General features: G+C 53.9%; 1 protein-coding gene across 2 annotated transcripts; it reads left to right on the top strand.

Annotated features, from left to right (window-relative positions):
• The first annotated feature begins 2209 nt into the window (after positions 1-2209).
• Positions 2210-10661, top strand: LOC105992057 (cytochrome P450 2D17-like). 2 transcript variants are annotated; one of them, XM_013024859.1, is made up of 9 exons: positions 2210-2471; positions 7552-7723; positions 7963-8112; positions 8195-8355; positions 8963-9139; positions 9297-9438; positions 9616-9803; positions 10161-10302; positions 10408-10661. In XM_013024859.1, exons 1-9 carry the CDS (start codon positions 2283-2285, stop codon positions 10584-10586), a joined length of 1500 nt encoding a protein of 499 aa, XP_012880313.1. In that variant the 5' UTR covers positions 2210-2282; the 3' UTR covers positions 10587-10661. The 2 variants fall into 2 exon arrangements, with proteins under 2 accessions (XP_012880313.1, XP_012880314.1); XM_013024860.1 differs by lacking the exon at positions 2210-2471 and adding an exon at positions 6654-6909.
• The last annotated feature ends 382 nt before the right edge of the window (positions 10662-11043 follow it).

Here is an 11043-nt window from a genome sequence, read left to right on the forward strand (position 1 = left end):
GCTCAAGGACAGTACCCAGCCCAGAGTTCAAGCCCCATGACTGACAAAAAAGAAAAACTGAAACTATGCTTTAGATAACTCCCAGAAGGCTGATCTTGCTCCCATGGGGTCTTTCTGGTCTATGTCTAGAGTATTCTGCTGCCTGTAATCCCCTGTGCCCCTGCCTCTGTGGGATTGCAGCTCCAAAGGCCCTGGCCTGGCATCCAGACAAGCCAGAACATGGCACACAGATCCCACCCTCCTTTCTGTTCCTAAGGAGGAGCTGGGAATTGGATGTTTCCTCCCCAAAATACAGCTGTGTCAGGCAAGTAGACAGAGGCCCAAAAGATGCTAGAACATTCTTGATCCTTCTGGCCCCGTGCTTCAGAAGTGGTTCTAGAACTCTCATAAAGGTGTTTGGGAGTCAGTGCCAGTGTGTCACATATACAGTTTAGCTACTCTGGAGGCTGAGATCTGATAATTGGGTTTAGATCCAGCATAGACGGATAAAAGAGCCTCTTATTAACCAGTAAAAAGCCTCTGTGAACCTATGGATCAACTTGTAGAGTACTAGTTGTGAGCAAAAAACATGAGCAAGAATGCAAAGCCCAGAGTTCAAGCCCCAGTACCACTGCACATGAGTGTGTGCATATGCATGCACACACGTGTGCACACACATACAAAGTTCAGGTCCCATCGGGCCCTTTAAGGCAATAGCCGGCATTTGTGGCTCACGCCTGTAATCCTAGCTACTCAGGAGGCTGAGATCTGAGGATCGCGTGTTCAAAGCCAGCCCCCGCAGAAAATTCTGTGAGACTCTTTTTTAGGTTGTTTTTTGTTTGTTTGTTTGTTTTTGGTCCATTCATGGAGCCTGAACTCTGGGCTGGGCGCTGTCCCTCAGCTCTTCAGCTCAAGGCTAGCACTCTACCACTTGAGCCACAGCACCACTTCCGGGTTTTTCTTTTTTGCTTATGTGGTGCTGAGCAATCGAACCCAGGGCCTCAGGCATGCAAGGCAAGCGCTCTACCACTGAACCACCTTCCCAGCCCTGAGACTTTTATTTCCAATAAACAACTCAGAAAACCAGAAGTGGTGCTGTGGCTCAAGTGGTAAAGCCTTCAGCTTGAGCTAAAGAGCTAAAGGACAGCACCCAGGCTCAGAGTTCAAGCCCCACAACCAACAAAAAAAGGGGTGGGGACGGAGAAGGACTTACAGTTTCTAGAGTACCCCTTGCTGCAAACGGTGAAGTGCTGTGCCTCACAGGGCATCATCCAGAGGGCCCACCTGTGCCCAGTGCGTTCTAACTCTGACACCGGAGGCCTGTGAAGGGCGAAGGCAGACCCAGGTGTAGTTCATGAAGTAATCGATCCTGGGAGCTTTTGCAGTAGCCATTTCTAGACTGTCTTGTGCAGAGCTCGGCAAGTGCTTTGGGTATGGACCCTGCTGCAGTGCGGTGACTTTGATCTCACTAACATGCTTTCCTCTAGGCCACAAGGCCCCTGTCCTGATGGCAGTGGGGACAGAGTTCACACAAGCAGCCTGATGGACAGGGCTGAGTCATAAGTGTCCATCCTTGTCAGTCACAGCCTGGCTATTTCAGGTGATTTTCCTCATGACCAGCATAGGCCCCTCAGCATAGGCCCCTGGGAAAAGGAGGAGGTAGCCTGGATGCTCAGATCCCTTTAGGCACAGATGCTGTCGTTCAGGGCCTGAGCACTGCCCTGTAGCTGTTCTGCTCTTTTCTTCCACTTCCAGAACCCCTCCATTTCCAGCTTGCTGGTGATCAATTGAAGATAGGAATCTCATGGACTTTTTAACCAATGCTTCCTTCAAACTGTGATTTCCAGCCTCCTGAGTAGCTAATATAATAGGTGTGAGGCACCACCCACCTTATCTGGGTTAGGATTACTGAATTTATTTTTTTACACTTCCTTGGTGTAAGCATCTGCCTATTCTCTGCACAATTCTGCTCATGCTCAGTGCAACACAACCAGTATGTACAGTTTTTGTGAAAGTCAACTCTCAGGAGGCCCCACCCCTCCCTTGTGCAAGTCCCTAGAGAGGAGAGTTGCAGGGAACTCAGAGTCTGTAGCTGGGCTGCCACGCGGGCCCCTCCTCCTCTCCGTGGCTCACAGTCACCACACCACGGCTGAAATCATAAGACAAAGTGCAGCTTCAGCTTCTTTCTGAGGGAACAGCCCAGTGTGGTCCAATGCCTAGGATATAATTCTGTTAAATCCTGCCTAGCACTGGGTGGCTGGAGCTGTGTGCCCAGAGGAGTCCAGTGGGCAGCGAGGCCCGCCATGGAGCTGCAGACAGGGGAAGCACCCTGGCCCGTGGCTGTGGCCGTGGCCATCTTCCTGCTCCTGGTGGACCTGATGCACCGGCGCCAGCGCTGGGCTGCTCACTACCCACCAGGCCCTGTGCCTCTGCCAGGGCTGGGCAACCTGCTGCAGATGGATTTCCAGAACCTGCCATACTGCTTCTACAAGGTGAGGAGCTGGAAGTGGGCTGCAGATGGTGGGGATGCACAGGAACGGGTGGTGGTGGTGAAGCCATACGCTGACGAGACTCTGCGAGGCACAAGTAGAGTGGGAGCCCAGGGCCCTTACCATTCAGGTGGCAAGGGGCCAGGCCGCTGAGCAGTGTTTCAGTTGGACATCAGGTGGAGAGAGGCACAGAGACCACTTCAGTCTGCTGCTGCTGTGGGGTCTTGGGTCTCATGCTCCCCTCCGTGCATCTGTCTCTTCCTTGTACAGTGGGATGCTGTGGAGTCCGGGGACAGTCTTGGGACTCTGTCTGGTGGAGCTCCACAATCACAACTAAATTGATGCTTCTGCCCCAGCCCAGCAGCAAGACACCAGATCTCAGGCTGGGGAATATAGCCTATTGGTAGAGTGCCTGCCTGACACACAGAAGGCCCTGGATTTGCTCACCAGCACAGCAAAACTGAGAAAGAAGGAAGGGAGGGAATGAGACTGGAGGGAGAAAAGAGAAGACTCCAGATTGGAACTGTGCCATGACGAACCTGGGTCAGTGTCTGTGCCTTGAGCATGGGTCCTGTAGTCTGGCAGCGCCCTCCACTGATTGGAACCCTAATCCTTTGCCACTGCTATGGTACTGCTTGAGAGATGTGTTTCCTAGCAAGCACAACGCCTGGGTTCAATTATTACTGCCACAAAAGGAAGAAGAAAAACAGCCAACTGATACCTCTTATAACATGTACGAACCACTCTTCAGAGTGCTATCCTTGAGCTCATGAGCTGAGGGACAGCGCCCAGGTCCAGAGTTCAAGCCCACAACTAACAACAACAACAACAAAAGACGTCTATGTTGCACTTTTGTGTTATGTTAAATTCATGAGGCAGCAGCTAGCATGGTCATTGCTAGCAGTGAGGCAGAGGAGGGAAGAAGAGCTGTTGTCTGAGGGTCCAAGCAGCAGTGTTCCCACATCTGCACTGGGCAGTGGTGATAGAGACTCATTGTGAATGCACATGAGAACTCTGGATTTTACACTTAAAGATGAGTAGATGAGGGGCTGGGAAGGTGGCTCAGTGGTAGAGCGCTTGCCTTGCATGCCTGAGGCCCTGGGTTCCATTCCTCAGCACCACATAAGCAAAAAGAAAAAAGCCAGAAGTGGCGCTGTGGCTCAAGTGGTAGAGTGCTAGCCTTGAGCTGAAGAGCTGAGGGACAGCGCCCAGGCCCAGAGTTCAAGTCCCACAACTGGACCCAAAAAAAAAAAAAGAAAAAAACATGAGTAGATGGGCTGGGTGCTAGTAGCTCACGCCTATAATTCTAGTTGTTCAAGAGGCTGAGATCTGAGAATCTTAATTTGAAACCAGCCCAGGCAGGAAAGTGCATGAAATCTACACAATTATCCACCAAAAAAGCCAGAATTGGAGCTGTGGCTTAAGTGGGAGAGCACTATCCTTGAGCAAAAAGCTCAGGGACAGCACCCAGGCCCTGATCTCAGCACCTATGACCAGAGGGGCAAAAAATGGGGAGATGGGGAGGGTATCCCTGGGGGATAATTCCTTGCTGACCCCCGTGCTGTCTGCTTGGGCTTACAGATGTAATGTTTAAGCTCTAGCACCAGAACAAAAGAGGAGGAAAGATGGTAAATGTTGGAAACTTCACCCCCGCCCCCCCCCACACACACACAAACACACTGTTCTCAAACAATCGTAGGCAATGTTTGGACCAGACTCTGCAGCAGAGCTGCCTTAGCTTAGGGAAGCAGGCCTAATTTCAGAACAAATGTCTTGTCTCCTGAGGGGCCATTGATTGGCTCACCACAAAACCTGGCAGCATTGTGGCATCCTTCTTGATAAGAGTGTCTCTGTGCCTGGGACTGTGACTACAGTTGAAGGTTCATGCCAGCACTGGGTAGACCCTGTCACTCAGCCTCCAGAAGGGAGGGACACATAGAGACTGATTGAGCCTCCCTAATAAACAGCAGCTCCACCTTGTGGCGGGAAGCCTGTAATGAGCATCTTCCTGTCCCCTCTGCATCCTCATGACGTTGACTGGGGTGTCATGGGAGAGAAGGGGCAGTTAAGCAGCAGCACTCGGCCTTACACTCTTGCTCAGCTGTTTGTTTTACTTACAAACAGTACTCTATAAGATGATCCTTAGGACCACAGAGGCTTTTTGCTGTCTCTCATCTGCTTCTGCTTGGTCTGAACCTCAGTTCTCAGATCTCAGCCTCCAGAGTAGCCAAATTATGTGTGAGGATTGGCACTTGACTCCAACCCTTTTATGAGATTTCTAGAACCACTTTTGAAGCACAGGGCCAGAAGGATCAAGAATGTTCTAGCATCTTTTGGGCCTCTGTCTACTTGCCTGACACAGCTGTTATTATTGGGAGGAAACACCCAATTCCCAGCTCCTCCCTAAGAACAGAAAGGAGGGTGGGATCTGTGTGCCATGTTCTGGCTTGTCTGGATGCCAGGCCAGGGCCTTTGGAGCTGCAATCCCACAGGATGACAGCAGGGGGCACAAGAGATTACAGGCTGTAGAATACTCTAGACATAGACCAGAAAAACCCCAGGGGAGCAAGACCAGCCTGCTGGTGAGTCAGTTTTCTGGGAGGTTGTAGGCATGATTGGGGACCTCGGAGCATCCTCCTCGGCCAGGGGCGGGGGAGGCGATCTCCCCTGTTTTGTCCTGGACACCTCCTGTTGTCTCCTTATTCCAGTTACGGCAACAGTGTCCCTGTGACTTGGGGACACCATCTTCTCCTTAAGATCATCCTTACAATTCTTTTTTTATTACCGTATTTTTATTTTTATTTGAAAAACCCTAAACAGGGGTTTCAGTTACATAAGTCATATAAAGAGTCCATTTCTGGTGCTGGGAAGGTAGCTCAGCAGTAGAGTGCATGCCTTGTAAGCAAGAGGCCCTGGGTTCGATTCCTCAGCACCACATAAACAGAAAAAGCCAGAAGTGGTTCTGTGGCTCCAGTGGTAGAGCGCTAGCCTTGAGCTGAATAGCTGAGGGACAGTGCCCAGGCCCCGAGTTCAGGCCCCATGACCGGCAAAAAAATAAAATAGTCCATTTCTTTCCTGAGCCTCTGTGCTCGAGGCAAGTGCTCTTCCACTTGAGCCACAGCCCCACTTGTAGCTTTTTCTGTTTATGTGGTGCTGAGGAATCAAACCCAGGGCTTCTTGCATGCCAGGCCAGCACTCTACCACTAAGCCACATTCCCAGCCCCAAGAGTACCTTTCTTTTTGGATAATGGTACCCTTCCCTCACTCTCTCCCAGTTTTTCCCTCCCTGTCCCCACCCACAGTTGTACAGTTCATTTTCCACATTGTACCTAGTGAATACTGTGGCTGCCTGGGCCTCTCTGCTTTCTTAAGGAGCTTTATCCTCTTCCTTTGTGCTTCCTCCATCTGACAAACTGGATATGCCCCACCTCTGCCATGCTGATGGGGATGAGGTGCCTGTGATTTCTGTGCCCTGGTGGTGCAGTGTGGACCACTCTCCGTCAAGTGTTGCTCGCTAGGTATGATTTGCTGGAATAATCGGTCTCAGAAGCTTTTGCTAGACTGTCTCTTGCAGAGCTCTGCACTTGTTTCATGCATGAACCCGGATGCTGTGCGGTGACTTTGATCTCACCAACGTGCTTCCTTGTATGTCCTGGAGATGCAGGGCCACCCGTCTGATGGCTGTGGGGATGGTTTACCAGGTGCCACAAGCAGCGTGACAGACACTGCCTGATTTATGAGTGTTGGTCATTGTCAAGCACAATCTGGCCATTTCAGATGATTTTCCTCATGGCCACCACATCCTGAGCACAGACTCCAGGAGGCTACTCCCTGTGTTCTCATCCCCCGCCCTTAAAAGCAGCGCTGTCAGCTGCCTACCAATTCCAGACCTGCACAGGGTCCTGCTTCTTAGAGCAGGGATCCACCTGTCTCTGTGCCCATTCTCCCAGTGCCCGGCGCAGCAGAACCTGCCAGTATGTCCAGCTTATGTGCTCCTCAGCTCTCCGGTCTTGTGCCTTCCCCAGTGTAATAGGAAGGCCAGGACCATTGGGCCAGCCCCCAGGACTAGGCCCTGACCTGGCTGGCCCTGCTACCCCGCTGCTTACACAATGAGCACAAACACTTATCTGAAGGGGACAAAGGGCAGCCTCTGCTCATTAGCTCATTAGAAGGGTAAATCAAACAAGGTGTGTGGCAGTGTCCTGCTCAGCCTTGGTGGCTGGATTGGTGTGTCCAGAGGAGTGCAGTGGGCAGTGAGGCCGCCATGGAGTTTCTGACGGGGTCCGTGGCCATGGCTGTGGCCATCTTCCTGCTCCTGGTGGACCTGATGCACCGGCGCCAGCGCTGGGCTGCTCGCTACCCACCAGGCCCTGTGCCTCTGCCAGGGCTGGGCAACCTGCTGCAGATGGATTTCCAAAACCTGCCATACTGCTTCTACAAGGTGAGGAGCAGGTGGTGGGCAGCAGAAAGCATGCGGAGCCCACAGAGACAGTGCTGGGAAGCCACAGGCCGCACAGGGAGCTGAGCCCTAGAAGCTGAGAGACTCCCTGGGGAGGGCACTGCAGGGCCTGATGACAGTCTGGGCTTTCCAAGACCAACGTGTGGCGGGGCAAAGGCCGGATTGACACATGGCAGGGGCCTTGAGTGCAGTTGCACAGAGCAAAAGTTGTGTACTCCCCAGAATCTTCCAGACTGGGAGGGGCTGGGACCCTGGGTGGCATTTCAGTTGGACGCATTTCAGATGAGAGAAGCACAGCGACCCCTTGAACCGCTTGCTCCCCTGGCTGAGGTCAGGAGACACTGAGGGTCCCGTGACGATTTGGTGAATCTGGCCTCTTAGACCTGAGGAGTCACTGCTGAAGTGATTCTACCACTCTAACCCCGGCATGGGACAGCAGGATTCAGGCTGGAGACGGAGCTTAGAGCCAGAGCACTAGCCTGGCATAGTGAAAGCTCTGGGTATAGAGAACAACAAACAGACCACATCTTCGTGCTTGCCCTGCTCAATCTGGGTCCTTAAGCTTGTGTCCCAAGTCTGGGTCCTGGCCCTCCATCGACCAACGCCCTGATCCTCTGCTTGCAGCTCCGGCGTCAATTCGGGGACGTGTTCAGCCTGCAACTGGCCTGGAAGCCTGTGGTTGTGATAAATGGGCTGGAGGCCGTGCGTGAGGCACTGGTGATCCATCGCGACAACACCGCAGACCGCCCACCGATGCCCATCTATGAACACCTGGGCTTCGGACCAAGAGCCAGAGGTAAAGAGCAGCAGGGCAGAGTTGGGCCTATTAGCTGTGCAAATGGACAGTGACAAAGGAAGGACAGGCTCTGGTGGGGGAGGGGCAGGGATGAGAAGGATTGTCCAATGATACGAGGAAATACAGCAAAAGTAGGTCATGCAAGGTACAGGAGTATTTGGACAGAGGAAAGTCCTGTCTCAGGCGTGTAGGTCAGCATTATGCCATACATCCAAGTGCACCTATCCACTCTTCTGCAGGGGTGATCCTGGCACCCTATGAGCAGGCCTGGCGTGAACAGCGACGCTTTGCCCTGTCCACCCTGCGCAACTTTGGCCTGGGCAAGAAGTCACTGGAGCAGTGGGTGACAGAGGAGGCCGGTTGCCTGTGTGCGGCCTTCGCTGACCAAGGTGATCAGGGTACAGCAGAGGAAGCAAGGGTCAGGGGGGATGTGGAGAGAGGACTGCCTCATTTTTACCTCTGCTCTTCCAGGAGGCCCCTTCAGCCCCATGTCCCTCCTGAACAAAGCCGTGTGCAACGTGATCGCCTCCCTCATCTATGCCCGCCGCTTCGAGTATAAAGATGCCTCCCTGGACAGAATGTTGGAGGTGGTCCGCAGGTCTGCAAATGAGGACTCTGGCTTCCTCCCTGAGGTATGGGTAGAGGGACTCAGGAGACACTGCAGGGCCAGTGCCATGCAGCTCCCAGGCGAGAGGGCCTGGAGCTGTACAAACTGACAATAGGAACAGTACAGAGTCCTAGGAGCTAGATGTCAGTGGCTCATGCCTGTAATTTTAGCTACTCAGGAGGCTGAGATCTGAGGATCAGGATCGCAGTTCACAGCTAGCCCCAAAGCCAGCCCTAGCAGGAAATTCTATGAGACTCTTATCTCCAATTAATCACCTGAAAACCAGAAGTGTCACTGTGGCTTAAGTGCTAGAGTGCCAGCATGAACTGAAGAGCAGAGGAACAGTGTCCAGGCCCAGAGGGCAAGCCCACGACCAAACCAGTAATAATAATAATAAAGAGTTGTAGGGTGAGGGGGTTCTGAAGAAGGACAGTCTACACCCCTGCCCCCAATGGAGATATTCCTCTGGCAGCTAGGACCTCAAGAGAGCAAGGAGGCTGGCACTGGAGAAGCAATGGGTGACCAGAGGGGCCAGACGAGGCCTGTGTCTGACCTGGAAGACCAAAGGGTGGAGATTGATCCTGGTGTACAGTGAACACAGAAGGACTCTACCCATCTGTGCTCTCTCACAGTTGCTGAACGCAGTCCCCGTGCTCCTGCGCATCCCCGGGCTGCCTGGGAAGGTCTTCCCTGCACAGAAAGCCTTCATGGACATGGTGGATGAGCTGCTGGCAGAGCACAAGATGACCCGAGACCCTGCTGAGCCGCTACGAGACCTGACCGACGCCTTCTTGGCTGAGGTGGAGAAGGTACGCTGTGACCACCCTGCCCCACAGACTGGGCCAGGGCCAGGGCCTGAGGGTGCTGTGGAAGGGAGGCCGGGCTCCAGGCTGGAGGGGACAGTGGAGGCTGTCTGGAGCCTTGTCCTCTGCTGCCTGAGCCCAGAACCTCCTTGTCTTTGCACAGGCCAAGGGGAACCCCGACAGCAGCTTCAATGAGGACAACCTGCGCATGGTGGTGCTTGACCTGTTCACCGCAGGGATGGTGACCACCTCCACCACGCTGTCGTGGGCCCTGCTGCTCATGATCCTGCACCCGGATGTGCAGTGTGAGCCCAGCTGGGACTGGAGGGGAGAGGGAGGGAGGAAAAGTGGAATCAGGGTGTAGGCTTCACTTCAGCGGGAGTCATGGTGACCTCACCTGGTTTTGGCTCTTCACACAGAGGCTGGGGCAGGTGGACACTGGCCCTAGTGACTGCCTGCTGTGTCTCTGCTTGTCCACGCAGGCCGCGTGCAGCAGGAGATCGATGAGGTGATTGGGCAGGCGCGGTGGCCAGAGATGGGAGACCAGGCCCGCATGCCCTTCACCTGCGCGGTGATCCATGAGGTGCAGCGCTTTGCCGACATTATCCCAGTGAATTTGCCCCACATGACGACGCGGGACGTGGAAGTGCAGGGCTTCCTCATCCCTAAGGTAGGCCCATTGTCCCCTCCCATCCCAGATGGTGTGGCACAAGGACAGGAAAGACGCAGATCACCTCATCCCAGACCGTCCGGCCATGCAGAGCTCACAGCCTGCCCACAGAGCCTGGGTAGACGGACAACATCCAGTCAGCCACAGTGGTAGAAGAGCCACGGCGTGCAGTGACTGGTGGCAGTGGCACTTCCATGGGAAGCTTGTCACTTGGCCCTGTCACAGCATCAGGGGGTTCTGAAAAGCATTTGGGGTTGAAGGTCAGGTGGAAGGACGCACGCAGGCCAGGCCAGTGTCTGTGTGTGTGGTGCGCAGCCTCACTGTCCCCAGCTCCCCTCACCACGCACCTCCCACCAGGGCACCGCGATCCTCACCAACCTGTCGTCAGTGCTGAAGGACGAGCACATCTGGGAGCAGCCCTTCCGCTTCCACCCTGCACACTTCCTGGACGCCCAGGGCCGCTTTGTGAAGCCTGAGGCCTTCATGCCCTTCTCAGCAGGTGCGTGGGGGCCTGGCTCCCTGTGCCCTCGCTGGGGTGACAGGCTGGCTGGGAGGTGGCCCCCTGGCCCCAGCTGACTTTGTTTCCACTCCTTATCCCTCACAGGCCCCCGCGCGTGTCTCGGGGAGCCCCTGGCGCGCATGGAGCTCTTCCTCTTCTTCACCTGCCTCCTGCAGCGCTTCAGCTTCTCGGTGCCCACAGGCCAGCCCCGGCCCAGCGACTTCAGGGCCTTTACCTTCCCTGTTGCCCCTCGCCCCTACCAGCTCTGTGTTGGGCCACGCTAGGAGGAACACCAGGCCCTCAATCTGCCCCCAGGAGGTGTCACAATGCACAATAAACCTGTCTTTTGCTGCCATTTGGATCCCTGGTCCAGTCCCCTGACTGGCCTCTTTCTGTGGGAGGTGCTGAGCTCCCTCACCCTGCCAGGTCCACTCTGCATGAGCACTTGAGTCTGATGCAGACAGGGTGCTCTGTTGCTCATTTGCCCTGTCTTTCCCATGAAGCTTCCCCTCACGTGGCCTTGGTCACGTGTGTGGCTAAAGTTTGATTCCTAGGAAGTTTACATACACTAATACATTTAATATACAAAAGAGCTAGCAATAGTTAGCCTCTCAGCCACACATATCATCTGTACGTATTAATGTATCACATGTACATGTTCCTTTAGCTTTTACCTTTTGGAGTAAAAATTGGACTTTTTAATTAGGTTCCATAGTAGCTATAGCACAGGCAAAAAAGTAC

The sequence above is a fragment of the Dipodomys ordii genome, unplaced genomic scaffold (assembly GCF_000151885.1).
Source record: "Dipodomys ordii isolate 6190 unplaced genomic scaffold, Dord_2.0 Scaffold79, whole genome shotgun sequence".
Taxonomy (NCBI): domain Eukaryota; kingdom Metazoa; phylum Chordata; class Mammalia; order Rodentia; family Heteromyidae; genus Dipodomys; species Dipodomys ordii.